At 28.0% G+C, this 22,113-nt stretch overlaps 3 protein-coding genes across 3 annotated transcripts; 1 reads left to right on the top strand and 2 right to left on the bottom strand.

Moving 5' to 3' along the window:
* Nucleotides 1–465: 465 nt before the first annotated feature.
* On the top strand, nt 466–3,450 carry LOC132950382 (cytoplasmic polyadenylation element-binding protein 1). The gene is made up of 9 exons (XM_061021804.1): nt 466–645; nt 753–885; nt 953–1,059; nt 1,275–1,598; nt 1,668–1,971; nt 2,102–2,593; nt 2,664–2,791; nt 2,846–3,096; nt 3,152–3,450. The coding sequence occupies exons 1-9, from the start codon at nt 628–630 to the stop codon at nt 3,168–3,170; spliced, it is 1,776 nt and encodes a 591-aa protein (XP_060877787.1). The 5' UTR covers nt 466–627; the 3' UTR covers nt 3,171–3,450.
* Nucleotides 3,451–4,292: 842 nt separating this feature from the next.
* Nucleotides 4,293–13,049, bottom strand: LOC132950381 (cell division cycle protein 16 homolog). The gene is made up of 10 exons (XM_061021803.1): nt 11,957–13,049; nt 11,735–11,887; nt 11,503–11,664; nt 10,414–10,573; nt 9,655–9,966; nt 9,499–9,588; nt 9,284–9,440; nt 9,054–9,206; nt 5,101–5,260; nt 4,293–5,029 (listed from the first exon to the last, which is right to left on the bottom strand). The coding sequence occupies exons 1-10, from the start codon at nt 12,029–12,031 to the stop codon at nt 4,433–4,435; spliced, it is 2,019 nt and encodes a 672-aa protein (XP_060877786.1). The 5' UTR covers nt 12,032–13,049; the 3' UTR covers nt 4,293–4,432.
* A 442-nt stretch (nt 13,050–13,491) lies between these two features.
* LOC132950383 (chromobox protein homolog 3-like) lies at nt 13,492–14,914 on the bottom strand. Its single transcript, XM_061021805.1, has 2 exons — nt 14,532–14,914; nt 13,492–14,399 (listed from the first exon to the last, which is right to left on the bottom strand). The coding sequence occupies exons 1-2, from the start codon at nt 14,553–14,555 to the stop codon at nt 14,151–14,153; spliced, it is 273 nt and encodes a 90-aa protein (XP_060877788.1). The 5' UTR covers nt 14,556–14,914; the 3' UTR covers nt 13,492–14,150.
* Between the last annotated feature and the right edge of the window lie 7,199 nt (nt 14,915–22,113).

Genomic DNA, 22,113 nt, shown 5'->3' with positions numbered 1-22,113 from the left:
TATTGTTGTAATTAGAATTTTAAATCAAATATACGAGATGCCGCGATGTAAGTATATAAGTAGTAAGTACTTACGAGCATATTAATAACATCATTAATATTATATATGTAGGTACCTATAGGTACCAATCTTCGGCAATCTCTGTCTTTATTGTAAAATATAGAAGAGAAAATTAGGTACGATGTTACATATTAAAAATATACCTAACCTATACGATATGAAAAATATAATATTTTTATTAAAAATAAAATACAATATATTTTAGAAAATAAAATAGGTACATGCGATTTCCAAGAGGTGTTGCACAGTCCTATAAAAAGATTAAAAAGGTGTATTGTACTCCGTAATGCCTTTTGATTCGCCGGTGTGTTATATCGTCAACCAATCAGAGGCTGCCGCCCAAAGCGATGCGCACGACTGATGCGCAGTAACTAACTAGTTCGAATAGACCGTGCCCGCGAGAAAGTCAAGTTAGTTCGTCGCCGTGTGTCGAGTAGGTCTTACTGCTCTTAAGATCCGCGGTTTTTAATTGTTCATAATTAGGTTTTATATTAATCTCCTTTATTATTTCCAAATCCATTCTTAAATCTTTAATTTTTCAAACTATTCTACTATTCAACTTTCAACATGTCTACATTCAGAAGGGTAAGTAATTAATATTTTTTAGCTTTTTTTTTTTTACTTTTTTTTCATACGTTAGTAAAAAAATTTTAATTTTTCAAAACTAATCATTTTTTAAATAAACTTTTTAGGGATCAATTTTTCAAAACCAAGACGTGCCGGAAGTTACTTCTCCTTCCGTGGGTCAAGATAGAAGCACTAGAGACTACAATAGTTTCTTTTCTTCTCCTGATCAAAGCCTAAGTCCATCTAGAAACAATTCTGGTAAGTACCTAAAAATACTTTTATTTTTTTTAAAATTTTTTTTAATTACATGAGTTTTTATTTTTAGGCGAATCGTTGAACTCTTCAGAGTATTTTTCTTTGAGTACGCCGCGCAGTTCAATGATTGGTCGGCAATCTGTGCCTAATTATTCAACACGCCAATATACAGCTCAGGTGAGTTCAATACTTTTTACACTTATACCAAACCAATAATTGTATAATATTCTATCTATGGCAAACTTATTTTTATTAATCTCTGGCACTGATATTAACAATAATCGTTGCTATGCATTAATTCGTTTTATGTTTAATAAATAATAATTTGTTTTTTTTATGCAAGTAAATTAGTATTTGAAATCAATTTATTAAAACTGATATTATTTTTGTAGGAGCAGTTAGCAAATTTAAGACGAAACTCTCTTCATTTGCCATATCTCGCGGATAGAAGTGTGTCAAATATGACCGATTTTGGAAGTGTCAGTCAAGCTGAGGAAGTTAGTGAAATCGGACGTAAAAATCTGCGTCGACCGAAATTGGATTTATCGTTTGCGTCTTACGGCGGTTATCAGATCCCGCAACAACAGTATCGTATTTCGCCTACATTTAGTGATGGTAGTGATCCTCTGATGTCGCATCTTACGATTGGGTCCAGATCTAATACTCCCGATGATTCGGACATATCCAACAGCCCGGAAGCTGCATCTGATATAATAGTATGTATATAATATATTTTTTACTCTAGGTACTTATTTTATACTAAAAAAATATTTTTCTATTTTTAGAATCAAGTTAATATTAATCCTTATGGTTCATCTCCATTGACTGAACAAGACTTAGCTAACATGCAACGCATATCGAGTGGGAGATTGTCTGCTGGTGATAATATACATCATCAAACTCAAAATTTACTGAGCACATTATTGGCTAACCAAAGTCAATATCCCACCCGATATGGTTCCCCAGCCGCTGGACAGTCTCCTGTTTATGAGAAGAGATCTCCTCCTCCATTTTGGTCCCCTACGAGACCAAAAAATGATAGCAATAATAACCAAATTGAAAATCGAACTTTGAATCGCAATTCGTTCAGTAAGTATTAATTATTCTATATTCTATATATATTTTAAGAACAATAATTGTTGTATTCAAAGTTTTCATGTCTGTAGGTATACATTGTGTATAAATTAATATTTTATAAAATGTACTTTTGTTTTACTAGGTGGCTTGCATAAGGATCCTGTATTTACTTGGAGTGGTCAACTTCCTAAAATTGTACATAGCTCTCCGAATTATTCATGCAAAGTATTTTTGGGAGGTGTACCATGGGACATAACTGAAGATGGGTTGATCATGGCTTTTGGTCAATTTGGATCTGTTAAAATTGAATGGCCAGGCACATCAACGAACATAAATCAGCCCAAAGGTTATGTCTATGTAATAATGCAATCTGATCAAATGGTGAAACAGTTGTTGGAGTCTAGTACTAAAGGATCAAATGGAAACTATTATTTCAAAATTTCTTCGCGAAAAATGAAAGGCAAAGAAGTGCAAGTAATTCCATGGCTTATAAATGACAGTAATTGTGTCAAACATCCTTCTCAAAAGTTAGATCCTACCAGGACTGTATTTGTGGGTGCATTGCATGGAATGATGAATGCACAAGGATTATTTAGAATTATGGATGATTTATTTGGCAATGTTTCATATGCAGGTATATAATATATAAACTGGACAAGCATGACATTTTATTTATTTCTAATACTTTTTTTTTTGTTTCGTAGGAATTGATACTGACAAATATAAGTATCCAATTGGTTCAGGCAGAGTAACCTTTAGTACTTACCAATCGTATACAAAAGCTGTGGCTGCATCATTTGTGGAAGTTAAAACTCCTAAGTTTTGCAAAGTGGTAAGTTAAACATATTTTTACTCTAATTGAATATTATTAATTGTAACTTTTTAGATTCAGGTTGATCCATATTTAGAAGATAGTGCTTGCAGTGTTTGTAACATTCAACTTGGACCATACTTCTGTAGAGATCAGTTGTGCTATCGTTACTATTGCCGTGGTTGTTGGAATTGGAAACATACAAGTACTACATTAAGTACACATCGTCCGTTAATGCGAAATTCTAAACACACTCCAACTAGCATAAGTTCACCACCAAGATTTACATCTCCTAATAACAACAGTTTTTCTTCACCTACGCATCAGTAAGTTTTATTATTATTTAATTTATACCAAATTAATTTAAAAAAATTGTTATAGGTTTGAAGTGGAGCAATGAATATGAGAACTATCCACTTATTTTTTTTATTGTTATGTTTTGAGAAATTATTATTATGTATTAAGAGTACAATTTTGTTAAAATATTTATTTAATTAATGTTCTTTATTTTTTTTTTATGATGGGCAAACAAAAAGATTATTACTGGGGTTTTCACTGACAGTGCTTTTTATTTGTTACATTAATGTTATTCTTGAAATTTGTATTTAATTACAAAAACTAAAATGCATGATATATCTTTATTTAATTTTGTGAAATATACTTATTTATTTTTACTATAATCTAGTGTTTTTTCTTAAACCTTCCATTATCAGTTTTATGTCTGCTATAATAAAATTATCTAGTCTTTGATAAAATCCTAGGTAAGCCGTATGGTATAAATAAGTGTTTTTGGAATCAAATGTTTTTAATTTTTGTTGGTACAGATCACGCAAGTCAAAACTATAACTCACTATTAGTGAAATTTGTTTTGGTCTAATCATTTTAAGTCACATTAATAATATTTGGTGCAGAACGTATATCTAGTTAAGAATTGAGAATCTGACAGAAATATTTTTAAAATGGTCTTGGTATCTTAAGTCAAGTTTAGTAATAATATTAAATGCATGCCTTGATAGCTAAGTCTTATAAAATAAAAATCCAAGTATCTTCTAAGTCACTTTAAAATAATAAATTTTAAAGTTCTACTTAATAGTTAACATAAAAGTTGGTACATTGAATATTAAATTAAACTAATTATCAGCCCAGACATTATTGTCAACAATTTTGCAATGTTTTGTTTAATCTTCCTGAAAACTAGTCGTTTACCATATGCCAAAGAATTTTATGTTTACCTATTTAGTAATTAAGTTTCATTTTTAACAAACTTTAGTGAGGTGCTAAGATAGCCATGGTTATTTCAACATTGAACCAGCAGTAGTATTTTGGCTTTAAATACACCAGGTATTACTGTAAATATGTTACTTGGACAAAACTAAAAAAAATTTAGTCTACTATTATTACTTTTACATAATTTTTTAAATTCTATATTAATTATTGAAGAAATATCACTTTTATATAAGTATTCAGCTGTATTGCTGTAAATATTAATATATTTTTATTATATTATACAAAATACATCAAATAGTAATCAAAATTATAACTATATTTATTTCTGTAATATAAAATATTTGGTAGATAAATATCTATAATTTAAAATTCAGTAATTATTTATTAGGTAAAATATAAAAAATGTCCATTTTTTTTTTAATGACCCTATTAGTATTACTTAGAACTATCAGAATTTCCAGACATATTTGTTGATAAGTCCATATTAATGCTAGAATTATCAGCAGCTGAACTTGAATCTATAACCATTGCACTACTACTAGTATCTCCTACAGTATTACAACTAGTATCACCTATATTAGTATTACTACTGGTATCATCAGTCATTTTGTTACTACTGATATCTTCAGTAGGGTTGTTACTACTGATATCTTCTAAAGGATCATTACTACTTGTATCTTCAGTTTTCTTTTTTAGTCTTCTGTTCCAGAGTCTTAAATTAGGATTTCTGAATGGTAGTACGACGTCATTATCATCATTCATTTTTAACAATCTATTGGTTTTCGGTAATTTTTTGTTTAGTTCAAGTTTTAATGATTCTGTTGCTTCATCTGAATAATCATTAAATAAAGGAGGATCTTCTATGCATATTTCCAAAACGCATGTTAACATGGTACTACTAAATGTATCTTCTCGTTTTTGGCCCAAAGCCTTATGAAATGTATCCACAGCATCTCTAAAATTATTATTGAGCGACTGAACAAATCCAATACATGTTAATGTAGATGTGTTCATAGGAGATATAACTAAAGCCTTAAAAACAATCAAAGTTTAAATTAATATGTACAATAAATTTCAAGTTATTTTTGTGTGAGGGTTCTTACTTGTTTATGATACTCTAGGGCTTTATCATAGTTCTTCATCTTTCGATATACATGTCCCAAATTGTTGAAAAGTGATTCCCATTTATTAGCTATTATAGGTTGTTTAATTTGTTTAATTCTTTCGAGTGCTTCAAGGAATCTTGATTCAGCTTCTTTATACCTTGAAAATAGAGTACAATTAATAGTAATGATGTAAAATACTAATGTAAACTTAACAAGTACAATTTGATTTAAGTTTCATAAAATAATACAATGGTAATTATTGTTGCTATTGTTTTTTTTCTGATTGCTTCAATGAATAAAAACATTTTAATCTGAAAATATTTAAATCCTAAAAGCATAAGTTTCCCAGGAATTACTTAGACAGTGCTAGGCAGAGGCGTGTTTAATGGCGGGACATAGTGGGGCATTTGCTCCAGTGTCAAAATTTTAAATAGGCGGCATTCTTTCACCTAGATTATATATTATTATAACATTTTCCGTTTTATTCCACCTATTTAATTAAAAATTATGATATATACGTTTGTATTTTTAATAATAATAAAACTTTTATATACTTGTAACATATACAGAGATCTAAATAAGCTAGATTGGTATAAATACGATATGTCTATGCAGTCGATGGATGAGGATATATATTGTAGTTATTAGGGGTAGGTAATAATATGTGTCAAGTATCAGCAATATTCACTATTAACTTCAAAAAGTTCTCATAATTAATTTCATACCAACTATTTTTGCATAATTTGTTGTTTTATTGCATATTTTGCCATATTTAATGTTATTTAAGCAATTATAAGTGATATACAATTCCAATCCAGATTATTATTATTATACAGACATACAATAGATACTCAGTAGTCAGTACTCACTATATTGTAGTCTGTGGACAGTTTGTTAACGCTCTACAAGTTACGATCATCACCATTTGGAAATTGTTAATAAATACTATGTATTTAAAAAGAGTGAAATTAGGTCTCCAGAATATAAAAAAAACCAAAGTTGCTATTAAAATATCCACAATTTTAAATTCTAAGCTAAGTGCCTTAGTTATTTTGGTAATACATAGATGTATTTAATGTGTGCGTTTATTTGTGTATCATTGGCTCCATTTTCTGGTAGTAAAGTGTAAGTAAAAGTGTCATTCATAATCTCTATACTCTATAGATTTTCTCTACTTAGTACTGTATACAGTTATACTGAACAACTTTTCGAAATTATCATTTATTTTCTACACAATAAAATCGTATTTTTTGTAGTTCATATCCACAAAACTAAACATAAACTATATTTTATATAATTGATTTAATTATTGATTACGTTGTAAGTATGTAATTGAATTATATGAATTCTAAAAACCTTCGCCCAACATTAATATTTTATCCAGAGAGCAATATGACTAAGTATCTTCATTGTATAGGTACATTTTATTCACTAGGTTTTTTTTTTTGTAATTGTCAGTATTGTGTTGGATAGGGGAGGGTTTGAGGAGGCAAAATATGTGTGCTCCCGGTGGCATTACACCTTAATACTGAACTGGTGTTCGGCAGTCAAAATACCTTCTTAAACCTTCTTCTAGTATATAAATACAGTTGATTGTCTTCAGGTAAATTCAATGTACGTATTCTATAATATGTATAACACTAAGGCCAAGGTAATGAAATAAAACATTTATATATTAAAATAAACAAATGAGAATTGAATTAAAAAGTGAGTGATTGAAACAAAACACCCTCTATACTCCTTCTCATTCATGTGAAGAAGGAACCTCTGGATGACTATTTATTTGTATTAATTACATAAAATAACCATACAGTCGTAATTGGGATTTTATAAATGACCTATCAACTATTATTATCTCGATTAATCGTTTGAGTAAGTATAATAATTTGAGTCTGATGTTTGAGCATGTTTAGTAAAAGGTTAAAAATATATTTCGATTATTAGCACAATTATAAAATATTGAAATTAACAAGTTAACATGTTTAGCCTATAATTTTAAAGTATATTGTTTTGATTAAAACCCCGTCCCACCTCCTATAGGAACATGGGTAATACATTTTATTTTATCAAGGTACTTCTAGAGTACTGGACTAGATAATTTTTGTCAACTATGAATTATCGTTCATTTTTTTTTTTATTCAATAAATTGTGTTTAAATACGCATTGTATTTTTACAATATTAGAATTATCATTCCTTAAAATAAATATATTACACTGTTGAAATGAAAAATAATTGCTTTATTGAAATTTTAGAAGTATTTTACTTTTGTTTTCCATTGTGATTAATAAACTTTAAATTTTCTCTGTTAAACATTAAAGCAAGTAAATTTTTAATCAACAGCATTTATTCAAATTCTGATATTAGGGATTTCTAAGTACAATTAAAAACCCATACTTGAAACTACTTAAGATTTTTTAAATTTTTAAGAAGTGTCTTATTGTAATCAGACTAGGTTTATCACCCTTTTAGTTAAGCCGTTTATTATTTTTCTCATTTTTAGTAACTACAATTTAATAAAAAGCTACTAATTTTTTTTGTTAGTTAAACATGAAGTACTGTGGATTTTAAAAAGGTCTATGGAGATTTCAAATTCAATAATATTGATTTATTAACATTTTAAAGTTAGTAAAACTGTTCGAGTATAATAAGCAGCAGACTAAATCTAAACATTTTATCTATATTATAGTTTTTTCTAAGACTTTTTAAGCACTATTATAGTATTATTCTTACTTAGTACTTTAATTTTGAATTTCAATCTAGATACATCAACATTTTCAAAAAAACTATCCACTTAAAAATTTAGATTTAATAAAAAAAAGTGGTTCTCATTTGAAAATATAATTTTTAAGTACACATACAATTTCCAAAACCTGAACTTGAAAAATGCATAATAGTGTAAATAAAATATAGGCTTGATATACACCCTGTATACACTTAAGATTTTAGTAAAATTGATTAAATATTAAAAAATACTAACATTTTACAGCTTAAAAATATTTATTTAATTCACTATACATACTATAAATTATACTTTTAGTAAAATATAAATAATACAGAAATCATATCATAATTTGGAGTACCTATAGTAAGTTAACAGTTTGATCTAGTTAACTTTAAACATTAATAATTAATAGGCTTCTTCAACGATATAGATATTTCGATTCGATATTGCAAACTTTTTTTCAGAAATGTAGGTATTGATAAACGTAATACATCGTTAATCGTAATATATCGATAATCAATGTACAGCAGGTTAAACTGATTTTGATGCTTAAGCTCTTGAATAATATATTTCAAAACAATTAATTGTTAATATAATACCCGCTAGTTACTACCTAGTACCTAGTCAATTGAGTATTTGAGTATTGACAGTTATGATAGTCATAGAGATATCAAAATATCGATATATCAATACCTAATTTTTTTTTCGATAGCGCACAATTCAAAACGATATTGATATTCAAAAATATATTGTTGAAGAAGCCTAATAATTAATATTATATAATAAAGAGTAAGTATTTTCAAAACTAATTTGGTCTAAATATATTGTATACTTAATATAAATTAAGTTTATTAATTATATTTACAAGTAATTTTTTCAATGTTGGTCTAACCCATGACTCTGATTTTGGCTTAACTATTTTCAATAAGATCCTGTTTCCCCATACATTGTCAGGTTTGGATCATAAATAAAGAAGCATTTGGTCCATAGCAATGGCAGTGTAGCTGAGTCAAACCAACACTGATAAGTATTAATTAATAATTAATACTTAATTATGATTAATGATGCATTTTATACGGGCTCTTGGTGGCAGGGTAATCACAAACAAGCACTGTTTTAACTTTTTAAGTTATAAACAATATATATTTTAAAAATAATTTATAGTTTATAAAATTCAGTGTAGAATCTTAACATACACATTAATACATGTATAATTATTTAACATACCTATGGCTTTGGAAAGCAATAACTCCTAATTCATGTAACACAAATGGATCGTTTGGAGCAATTTCCAAAGCTTCTTTTAAATACTTTTGAGCCATGATAATGTTGTTTGTTAACGAACACTCCAAACCAATATACAGAAGAGGCAAATGACATCTAAAAATATAAAAAATAATCCTAATACATATTTCTGTAATTGTTATAAGTATTTGTTATCAAAAATAAATACTAACCCTTTTAAAAGTTGTGATGCTTTAAAATAAGCTGCCATTGCTTGATCGTGTTCATTTTCAACAGCGAATGAATGACCATAAGCTAACCAAGCTGGTCCAAAAGTGTTATCAAGGTTAGTAGCTTTTCCTAAATATCTTCTACTTTGATCTCGTTTTCCTATAATTAGATGCAAATTATAACTAATCATTTGTCAAATAAATAAATAACCAATTACCTATAAGATAATAATAACACCCAACAGCAAACCATGCAATTGCTTGATCTGGTTGAAGATCCACCAATTTGTGTGCTAAATAAAATAATTCTAAAAAAACAAAAAATAGGATAAATTAATTAAATATTCAACATTTGTAGACTTATAATCCCATACCATTTGATTTTTCCAGTTCCACTAGACAAGCAATGTGTATTGGTAAACATTCAGGATGATATGGATCTTGTTTCAGAACACTTTCAGTAATTTGAAAACAATCTTTGTATGCACAAGCATAATAATGTCGTTCAGCTTCAGCCTCTTGAATATCCAGATTATCCATTATTAATTCAACAGGTATATCAAATTGTGAAAATGGACCAGTTAATTTTGGTTCTTGGTATTTTTTTAACAGCACTTCATATAAAGGTTTTGTAATGCAATCATTTGGGTGATTACTCCATGGTAATGACTGAATTAACATTTGTTCTAAACACAGTTTAAAATAACATAATTATTATATATGATTTTTAAACCATTATATATTATAGGTGTTGACACCTTGAAACACTCCAAGTTTAAAAAATTGAATCCAGCTTTAGATTTTTGTGTTTATTCAAAAGTCAAACTTTTTTAAATAATAACCAAACTAAAATTTAATTTAAAATATAGATGATTCTGGTGGGACATTTTTTAACTATAAAAATCAAGTCAAGTCAAGTTGAATATTGTTTTGTTAGATTACTGATTTAAAACATTATCTATTTTATTATTACATAATAAAAATATAATGCCCTTATAGAGATTTAATATTCTGTATTTGTAGTGTTGATTACACCAGCTAAAGAGGCATTTACTTAATTTTGTATTAGAAGTAAATTAATAATTATAAAATAATAAATACAATGCTTATTTAGTTTATAATTCTTTACCAACCTTCAAATGAAGTCAACATTTGATGCTGAATAAGAGCTTGAAACGCATCATAACAATGTACATCATTTCTCAAAGCTTCTCTATAACAATCAGTAGCAAAATTTCTGTTATCTAATGCTTCATATATTTTTCCTTTAATACAAAATAATGCACTTTGAACCTAAAAAATAACTTTCTTTAAAATTATCATTCTTAGTTATTAAAAATAAAAGTGGAATTTTATAACTTGACAGAAAATATTTTTTTTTGAATTTAATTTTTATAATTTTTTGTAATTAAGTATACGAATAATGCTAGTTAACTCAGAATTTGGTGACCAGACTTGGTTTCGAAGTTATGGCCTAAAGAAGATTTTGCAATTCTTACGCATTCTTGTTTAACACTCCTATAACCAAGGTCGTATCCAAGGTAGGGGAGGTTAGGGGTTGTAACAACTCCCCGACCTGAAAATTGTTAAATAATATAAAAATGTTCATTAATAAATAATTTTTCTCAAAAATTAATTTTCAACCCCCCCCCCCCCCCAAAAAAAAAAAAATCCGGATATGCCACTGCCTATCACAAATATGAATTTTTTTATTTCGAAATATAAGTTCTTCAACGAGTTAAGAACGATTGTGCAATCAGAATTTGTTGGTCGAATTTAGTTTTTAAGTTATAGTTATGTAACCTTATGAACTTTCCTAATTTGCAATTTTTAAGCATTCCACAATGCTTTATTTTACACAGCTAATAATTGTCTTTCTATCATAGTATAAGATATAATGATTTTTGAATTATTTTAGGGTAGATAACAGGTCCGGGCGCAAAACTCTACAGACCTCTTGTAACCTTGCCAGTTAAAGTAACACAAGTTGTTACTCCTTCATCTTCCGTAAAAAGTAGTAACAAATGTGCTTCTTACACCTATTAGCAACACAAAACTGCAAAATCATGAACTTCATTAGGCTATAACATTGTAACGAAGTCCGAACGCCAAATTTTGACTACACCATAATTTTTAGTATGCCTGATTACATAAGTTCAAAAAAAACTGTAAAAAAAGGGGTGTCCAACAAAGTAACAAAATACCTAAAATTGTATACTGACATTAAAATGAGTCAAACCATCATGAGACTTCATATCTTGTTGTTGAAGTGATACATTACATGATGTTGGATTTATTTCTGAATTAATAATGTTAGCTGCTTCTGTGTAGTCTTTTGCTTCTACTAAACATCTTAAGACCATGTAATAACATAACATATCAGTCTTAAAAAAAACAAAAATAATAATTATTAAAACATAAAAAATGATTTATTTGTAACTTAATTTTTCTTACTTTATCCAACCCTTTATTTTTTATCAGCATGACAGCTCTTTGGTATTGTTTTAACAAAAACATGCAACTAGCTAGTTGATAAATGTCTCTTGGATCAAAATGACTTAAAGTGGCTGCTTTATCAGCCCAAAATAATGCAGATGAGAATAATTGCTAACAAAAAATAAGACATTATTACCTATTTGAAATATAACTCTACAAGTTGTCAGTTGACAAAAATACCAAATCGAGATGCGTGCGAACTAGTTTTCTGCATTTTTCCAAATGAGGATTATTATTATTGCTGCTCTGCTTCATATTTGAATTTTAAGTGGCTATTAACACGTCCGACGTGAACCCACGAACTACACGTCTACACACTATAACGCTACTTACTGGTCACTACACAGAAGACAGGACTTGAGGACTAGACCCCATAGACAAGTATAATACAATAACTTACTAGACACTAGAAAGTAGACACAAGCAGTTATCGATTTTTAATTTTCATACAAAATTACAAACGCCGCATTCTTACGTTTATCATCAATAATCAATGATGTTTTCAAATTTTCCATTGATAACAAAGAAATGGAAGGTACCAATATTATACCAGTGTTTCCAGGACAAAGTTTCGACACATTATTATATTTTGTGGTTTCGATTTAATTTGTTTCATCCATAGATAATAAAGATACCATGGTTTTATCACCATTCACCAGATATTTTATTAATTTTAATTTAATATGATTATTATTTATTACACATTTTACTTATTTTAGTATTTTACGGTTTCCGTATCCGTGCTAACCGTGCGGTGTTCAGAGTTTTCTTGTTCTGCATTTGTCAAATTAAATAATATTAATTAGGTGAAACGATTTCACTAGTCAGTAGTCATTTATGACCACATAGTAATCATTAATTAAAAATAACTTTATTTTTTTTTTATGATAAGTAATACATTTATCCTCACAAACAAATATCTTAATATCTTAACATACACTTTTGGCGGCGCACATAAAAACGTGCACGGGCGCGCATTCTGGTAGTTTGCCATATTTTTCTCAAACATATCCAGAAGTGGATCAGTCGATGATATCAATGACCTCAACAAGCGCTGCTCCATAATAAATATTGGCACGAACCACCGGTTCTCCAGGAGTCACTCCCAGTCCCCAGATCCACACCTATATTTGAAACGTTAAGTTTTACGTCGAACGTAGTAATAGGCATACAACCACAAAATATATTTATATATAGATAAGTACCTAGGTACTAAGACAGTAGACACAAAGTAATTACATGGAAGTGTTCAAATGTTAAACTTACAGTCTCTAAACCTAGGTTAAATTGAGTCATGAGAGCTGGGCAATATTACCCTAAGTTTGGCTGTTGTTATAGATTTATACCTAGTTTAATCAATTTGTAGATTCTAAGCGAAGTGAAACCTATTGATTTGACAATGATTGAATGATTCTGTCTATTATCAGTTTTTGAGGCAGATAAAAATGATTTGATTTTGAACTTTTGTTGTGGTTTTTACTTTCTAGTACTCAATTGTTTCTGGTATTCTAGACGGTACTTTGGGAGGTTATAAAAGTAAAAAATACAAAGTACTTTTAAAAACGAGCACGAAAAAATTGGACAAAAATCGGTATTTTTTACTCAAACCCAATAGATACTAGAAAATCGATTTGTTTTTTCGTGTAGGTAACTCAAAAACGTATATTATAATATAAACAACCTTATACTCATATATTTAAATATTTTACAAAATCTATATAAAAACATTTTTATTTTTTATACATAATACAAGTATACAATGTTATTCCTTCCAAACAATTGTTGTTTTATTTAGGTATCCCGTATACGCCACGCCTACGGTAACTTAGCTTACCCTGCAGTGTCGGCCTGGCTCATAATTGGGCTTCTGGTCTTGAAGCAATTTTTAATAGGCCCCGACGCTCAATATTAGCTTTCCCAAAAAATTGAATTGCTGTTTGTTTAATACATCAAAAATAACTTACCACTTTTATTATTTGTTACAATTATTAATTTTAAAAAATTATAAATAACAATATTTTACATAATTTTTGGTATTTTTACAATTTGCAGTCCACATAAATAAGAAAATAAATTAATAATAAAAAAATAGTTAAAATAAATTTTTTGAATAATATTGACTCACCGGTCTCCGGTAAATACCGTATTTTTGGTAAATACCATAAATTCGGTTAGGATAGTGAAATAGTGATAAAAATATGTATAATACAACATTTATACACGAATATAGGATTACAAAATTCAAATAAGAATTTTAAATTATAAGAGGAGTACTAACTATAAAAGTAACTACTTCACTAAAAAAAAAATAGACAAGACAAACTAAAATAACCTACGGTTTCAAAGTTGAATTAATTTAGTATTTACCTAGGTATTAAAGATTGGACCATGTAAGGTGTTTTTGATAAAAATCAATAACAAGACTTGGGCATTTTTTATTTGCAACAGAAGCCTTGACATAAGATGGTTCTTCAACGTCCTTCCACTTCATTAAAAGGTAATTTCTACCATCTACTAGTTTCGAGTGCATAATCATTTCTGGTTCTAACCCTAATCTAAATCCGTTTGTGCGAAATTTCATATCCGATGAAGGCAGCTCGGGTAAAGATATTCCCTTCCCAACCTGTTAAGATAAAAATGTCTAATTAATAATACAAAACATCACGACAGTCTTCGAACCATCTTCATCGTGGAAACAGAAATTTACGTTTGTTTGAATCACTAACGTCGTATTATAAAATGTGCATTTACTTACACCAATGTTGATTTCTTCCGACATCGTATACAAATAAGACGGCTGTGACTTGTATTTATTGTATATAATAATAAATAATAATATTATGTGATATCGGTCTTTTGTTGTGGGCGTGTGGCTCAGAGAATGACTAACGCGAGAATGCTACATATACGGTTCCGAAAAGACGACTGTTTCGATAAACAGCGGCAGGCCAGCACCCCGACAACAACATAGGTTAGGTTTATATTTTGTCTATGGACAACATTCAATCGCTGGCAAGTGGCAGGGTCAAATTTTAATAGTCCTGTGGTCGGGTAGTACTGAGTCAAGTGTTAATCGTCGATCGTCGCAGATGTACCGTACCCTACCATCCTTGTAACTCATCCGCAGCATATTGTACGGACAACAGTTTCTGCAAACAGCAGATGCCGGTCGCCGGAGAATATAATAACAATTACACACATCATCATGATTCATTTGTGTTGTTCACGGTGGCGGTCAAATGATTTTGCCGTGGGGTCCCCCTCCATGTTGAATTTTTAACATTTAAATAAAATGTAATTTTATGATACCTATATATTATTATATATTTATGGTAATGCTAAATATAAATTTTATCAATTATGGTAAATACAAACTTTATTTATAAAGAATTAATTACAATATTATTATGAAATAATTAAATCTATTTTTGATTCTGAGCGATGAATGTATTGATTTTACAATGATACAATGTTTTTTTTTGTGTCTGTCATCGCCTTTTAGGACAGTAAAAGTGCTTGGATTTTCTTCAACAGTAACTTTTCTGATAGGAAAGTGAATCTAGTTGGTATTTTGGGGGGTAAAAACATGAAAAACAAAAGAAAAATTAAGGAAAAACTGCAATTTTTACTCAAAATCTGTTTTTGAGAACATTTGATATTCACTCGATTTCTCGTGTAACGATTTTCTTATTTTGTTGTAATTAAAAAACGTATGACTGTAGATACTTGAAAATTTCACTGAATGTTTGTATTAGTATTTTTCTATACATGATAAAATTTTGAAAATAATGTGACTCTTTTTGAGCTGTTTACGGACATTGTCAGTTCTTAATTTTTTTAGTTTTTTTCCTATAAATATCAATAAAATTTTATTTGTTGGGTAGAAAAGCGTGAACATTTTATGCAAGGGTCCTGATATATTGTTACAATAGCAGTTGAAAAATATTGAAAATACAAAGGCACAATTTTTTTTATAAGCATTTAAAGTTCAAATTTTGACAAAATTTATCAAATTTAAAATGTAATAATTATTTTGTAGTTAAGAATTTTAAAAATGTTCAACTTTTGTAGCTAAAGATTGAAAATTTAAAACACGGTTCCACGTAAATAAGTAAATATATAAATTACTTTATTCACAATAATATCATAGGCTGACTGACCGTTTTCGCTCAGAATCGTTTTTCTTATACAATGATATTATATCATTGAATTCAAATTTAATACCATCCATTACAGTGACCTACTTGTCACCTACTGTACAGTAGAGCGACATCCACTTACCCACCTTTTTTATTTTTATTTTGCTAGTTTGTTCAGTATTACTTTCTATGCTTATAAAAAAAATTGTGACTACGATTTATGATTTTTTTTGGAATGGAACTATGTACAACTTATGAAAAACCTTGTATTCAATTTTAGTAAATTGTTTGGCCGGTCAAATTTATTTTATCGACATTTCAAAAAAAAAAACTAAGAAAAATCGAAAATTTCAACTGTCCATAAATAGCTCAAAAAACCTCAAAATCTTTCAAAAGTTATATCATGTATAGGTGACACCAATAAAAACATTTGGTAAAAATGTCAAGTATCTACATTTTTTTAGTTTTTGAGAAACAGCAAAATAAAAAAGGTGGATAAGTGGATTTCGCTCTGCTGTACAGTAGATTACAAGTGGGTCACTGTAATGGATGGTATTAAATTTGAATTCAATGACAAAATATTATTGTATAAGAAAAACGATTCTGAGCGAAAATGGTCAGTAATAATATTACTAAGTATATTTAGTGATATTATTGTGAATAAAGTAATTTATATATTATAAATTTATAACCTATTTACGTGGAACCTTGTTTTAAATTTTCAATCCTTAGCTATAAAAGTTGAACATTTTATAAATTTTTAACTACAAACAAGGCCGTAACTGGAAAAAAAAATTGGGGGGGTATAACATTTTTTTAGATACAGATACTAAACACTTGTCATTTTTACGTTAAAAATATAAAATGTCATTATTTTTAACATCTATACTTTGCTCCAAATATCACACACATAATGATAATAATTGTTCAAAGCAAGATATATCAGTTGTCTCATCAACCAATACTGAAAAAACACTTTGATTTTTTCAACTATTTGTTCCTGTATAATTTTTCCGCAAATTTCAATAAAATTATTTTTTATTAGATGACTTAAATATAAATCATTTAATTTTTTCATATTCTAAATTTTTAGTTTGCACTATACTAGAACTTTCCTGATCAGATGATAAGTTAATATCTACTTGTGTTTGGACAGTGGGGACATAAGTCAATCTAAAATAAATAAAGTAGTACTTTTTAATTGATCTATTGTATATGGTAATTGATAATTATTTATCCACATCATAAATTTGTATTATAACCATTTTATATAATAATAATCAGTAATATTTTAACATAACTTTTGACGCTTTGTAAAATAATTTTGAATTTGGTTTCTTTTACTCATTTATATAATTTTTTTCTGGAAGTGTACCTGTTTGACAATTGTCTCGTGTCATACTACTTTCATAATCTGTTCAGGTTGACTTGCACTTCCTATATTAATGCAGCCTCCCCCCATTTCCCACAGAATAACTTATCGTATTATTGTTTACTATACTTTTTAATTAATCAAATATGTTGATTATTTAATATACGTTGTGATTAAACGGATATCAAGAAAACTTAAATGAATCCAAGGTATTGTTGGCTTAATAGCTTATCTAAGTTTAGATTTTAAAATTCTAAGTTTTACAAATACTCTGCACTCACATTAATAATTTGTGTCAACGGAAGTATAAGAATACGTATTTGAATGCACAATGGTGTTGAATAAACCGAGTATCCCTACAAACGTGGTCGTCAGGTAAAAACGAATTTGAAATGTCCCACAAGATTCACGAATCACAAGTGATTTAAATATACATTTTTCCATTTGGCCATGAGCCCCCCCCCTAATATTGTGAATCCAATGGCCCCCGAAAATCGCTGGGTAGCCAAGTGAGCCGGATACATTGTCATGGGTATACCTGCCGGCTGCCTATAGTGTCTATACTCTATAATCTATATAACACTCGTGCAGTGGCTCGTGCACTGTGCAGTGTGCATTCGTGCCTACAATGCTTTTTCATAATCGCCGAATTAAATTTAAATTTATTCATTAGTGATTTAATCCTCAATGACAAAGTATATACAGACTCGACGAAACACACGTATCAAAACCTATACAGCAAATACAATCTTACTTGCAGTTTTTTTTTTATGATTAATAATTATGAAAAATAATTTAATTTATAATAATTTGTAATCATGTAGTATGCTACCTACTTCTACGGAGTCTAGGTATTTCGTTGGTGTAGCATATTATGTTACCCACGTAAAGACTAAAGAGCTACTTATCAAAAAAGTTTAGGAATGTTTACTATTTGTACTACCTACTGCAGATTAATATTAATATATTGAACTAAATATTACTTAATATATTGCTGAAAATTTTCATTGTCGAGTATTTTAATACGTTATAATATCATAGATTATAAATATTATTTAAAATCAATGGTTATTATATACTTATATATTATTGTTATTATATATTATATGTATACGTCATCCCAGAAGACATCGTGTTGTGTTTAATGGACCGCCAACATTTCTTTTAAAATTGGCGGTCTAAAAATCTGTGGCTTGACACAGCGAGGTGAAAAGATACAACAAAGACTAAACTGATTTAATATCTAAAAGTAAGTTATTGTGGTTCTTGGTGGATATTTATCGGTAATTTACCGATATGATAGATATTTAGCTATTATAGACTATAATTTTGTCACTTTTATATGGTCGTTATAAATTATTGTTAATCTTAATAACTCAAGTAACAGGTACTTTTCCGTAATAAAATTGAATACAATTTTAACATACATATATGTATATACAGTATATTATAGCAGTGGTAAACTCAGGTGGGTGGACCCCGGGTCCGGACCCCCCCACCCCTCTTGGCTTGTGTCTTAGTTTTATTTTTATTTTTAAAAGTTTCCCTGAAATGTTCATCGAAACTTATTGATCAGATTGATTACTACATGAGATTAATATGAGACAATATGACTATACCATAATTTAATTGGCATAATAATAATTAATTGACATACTATACTTGACATATTAATTTTCAATCCTTAGCTATAAAAGTTGAACATTTTTATACACTTTTAACTACAAAATAATTATTTCAAAATTTGAACTATAAATGCCTTATAAAAAAAACTGTGCCAATGTATTTTAATATTTTTCAAATGCTATTATAACAATATATCAGGAGCCTTCCATTAAATTTTCACGCTTTTTTTACCCAATGAATAAAATTTTTTTAATATTTATAGAAAAAAAAACTGACAATGTCCGTATAAACAGCTCAAAAATAGTCAAAATTTGATGGTGTATAGAAAATGAAAATATAAACATTTATTAAATTTGTTGAATAACAACAAAATAGTAAAATCACAACATGATAAATCGAGTGAATTATCCCAATATTGTAAAAATATGAACTTCAAAACGCTCATAAAAAATGTAATTTGATTTGTTTGTGAACATTCATTTTTTGATAAAGGTAGACAAACTTATGAATAATCTTGTATTACATTTTCAAATCTTTACCCAACGAATAAAGTTTTATTGACGTTCATAGAAAAAAAAAACTAATAAAATTGAAAACTGAAATGTTCCTAAACAGTTCAAAACAAATTAAAATTTAATCGTATACCCTATAGAAAATATGAATACAAATAACCAGTCAAACTGTCATGTATACCATTGCGTAAAAATTCCCATTTTTTCTTAATTTTTATGTAGTTTTTTCCAGCGCTTTTGAAAACTATTGAGAATTTAAAAATGTTCCTCCTGAATGTACCAACTAGATTCACTTTCCCATCAAACCAGATACTCTTGAAGAAAATCGAAGCAGTTTTACTGTCCCAAACCATGACGTCGACAGACACAAAAATTAAGGAAAAATTAAAAAAAAAACACACATAATTGTAAAATCAGTACATTCATCATTCCGCTCAGAATTTAAAATTTAAATAATATAATTGTTTTTTTTTTCTATTGGCCTTAAACTCGGCAATTAAGAAATAATTGTATTGCATATTACGAATAATATATTATAATTTGAGAATTTTAAACACCTACTTTTAAAAAATATGTACTCACACTGACATGTATAGGGGCTGTTTTAAAACACGAAATATTAAATGAGCCCGTTTAATTTAATTTTTGAATCTGAAAAATTATGAAGTAAAAAAAAGTTGGTAATCTCTCTGCTGTACAGACGTACAGTAGGGGTCAACTGTCAATAGTGTTCATCGTCATTGAAAAATATAATTTATATATTATAATTTAATATTTGTATATTATGCATTTTGTACACATAAACACAAAAAATATATTAATATAATATAATACCGATACATATTATAATATTTCGTTGGTTGATGTATAAATTGTATATTGGTCATAGCCCATAGGATATAAGTGTCGTATCAGCAAATTGATCTAACAATTTGGTTTCACAATAAATTAGTGCCTATTACTCCCATTTAAGTATTTAACGTAAACAAAAATGCTTACTATATTAATATTATAAAACATTCAATTATTGAATTATGAATCTAAATATATATATTTTTTTTATGTTTATTCAGTATGTTATGTACAAGAAGCAGACGACAGTATTTTATTACACTGGATATTTGTCAGTGGAAAAAATAAATAAAATATCATGATACATTATTTAAATCTATAGAAGTTTAGAATGTTACAAATATAATATGAGATATGAGATTAATCAATAAACATAAGAATAATAGAATCGATTTAGGGAATTTTTAGATTAAACCGTCGTAAGTTTGATTTTATTTTGAATTGAATTAGAGACACAAGATTTGATAATTTTATTAAGAAATAATTCATAGATGTATATATACAGGAAAAGAACGGAAAAACAGTATTTAAATATATTTTTTTGGACACCCCCCCCCCCCCCCCCTTGAATAAATCTTGGTTGTGCCATACAGTATACCTACATGGTTCCTAATTCTTTTTAACGTAAAAAATTCATTGTTTATTATTGTAATTTAAAATGTACACAGATTGTACACGAGTCATTAATTTTACTATTTTGCAAAGTATTCATATTTTTAAATGACAATGACATTGATCATCGTCAGATAAAAAAGAAAGAAATTCATTTAAATAATCAAAATTAAATGTTTTCTGTTTAGGCGTATGTATATATACGATAGAGAAAAACATAAACATTAGTACTTCCAACATGTACGTTAATGAAATAACTATGTATATTAATGTATGTAATTGCTGATTAGTATAAATAAATAATTATATGTAAATATAAATTAATAACATACTGGTTTATACCTTTATGGTAAACAAATACCTATAATAATATAAGAAACAACTATTATTATATATTTTACAAGGTATAATAAATTAATAATTATGACGTGGTCAATTTGAATCCCGGAAAAAAAATACGGAATAAAGAACAATTTTTAAAAATTAAATATATATTAATTGACTATTAAAAAAAAATATTAAGGGGTATCAAATATTAATAGTATGGAAAATTCTATGAAACTACATTTTTGTATTTCCAATAATATGGTTTATTGAGCGGTTTGAGAATAAAAACACCTATTATCTATAATGTAGAAGAGGAGTTAATCTGTGTCTGTTAAAAAGTATATTTTTGAGATTTTTAGTTTAGATTTAATAATTAAAATTCAAAAAGTAAAATATCATAAGTTTTAGAGCTAATTATTGGACATAGAAAATAAAATATCAAATATCGTCTCATACATATTAATTCATTTTTTTAACTTTTTTATTATATTTGAATGTATGTTAATGATTTATAGAATGTTTTGAATAGGAATGAGAACGAAGCATTTAAGTAAATGCATAGACAATTTGACTTATTTGGTCAAATATATTGCTTTTTTGTAGGTTTGCAGTGTTGCCGGTGATAAATAAGTAATAATAATTTGATATTTTGATTTTTTTTTTTGTGATAATCAATTAATAGGTATATTTTATATTTTTAAAAATTGTTCTTTTTTCCTTGGTCTTTTTTTATCGATTACCGATCAATTTACACACCTTGATATTTTATCTGTTTATGACTTATGTCTGTGAAATGTGAATCTGTGATAATATAATATGTGAATGTGGGATGGTAAATAATAAAGACGTGATTATGTGAAGTCATACACAGGTTAACAATATTTCAAACGCGAATGT

Source organism: Metopolophium dirhodum, chromosome 8 (assembly GCF_019925205.1).
Source record: "Metopolophium dirhodum isolate CAU chromosome 8, ASM1992520v1, whole genome shotgun sequence".
Classification (NCBI taxonomy): Eukaryota; Metazoa; Arthropoda; class Insecta; order Hemiptera; family Aphididae; genus Metopolophium; species Metopolophium dirhodum.
Note: the sequence above shows the minus strand (reverse complement) of the source record. Positions and strands in the feature narration are given on the sequence as shown.

Bases quoted from the DNA above. Each gene is read 5' to 3' on its own strand.
- LOC132950382 (XM_061021804.1), top strand. The intron at 1,599-1,667 runs GTATGTATATAA...TTCTATTTTTAG, and splicing joins AAGCTGCATCTGATATAATA to AATCAAGTTAATATTAATCC. The intron at 2,792-2,845 runs GTAAGTTAAACA...GTAACTTTTTAG, and splicing joins CTCCTAAGTTTTGCAAAGTG to ATTCAGGTTGATCCATATTT.
- LOC132950381 (XM_061021803.1), bottom strand. From the start codon at position 12,031: ATGAAGCAGAGCAGCAATAATAATAATCCTCATTTGGAAAAATGCAGA. The intron at 11,888-11,956 runs GTATTTTTGTCA...ATTTTTTGTTAG, and splicing joins TTCGCACGCATCTCGATTTG to CAATTATTCTCATCTGCATT. The intron at 5,030-5,100 runs GTAAGAACCCTC...ATTGTTTTTAAG, and splicing joins CCCTAGAGTATCATAAACAA to GCTTTAGTTATATCTCCTAT.
- LOC132950383 (XM_061021805.1), bottom strand. From the start codon at position 14,555: ATGTCGGAAGAAATCAACATTGGT. The intron at 14,400-14,531 runs GTAAGTAAATGC...TTATCTTAACAG, and splicing joins CGGAAGAAATCAACATTGGT to GTTGGGAAGGGAATATCTTT.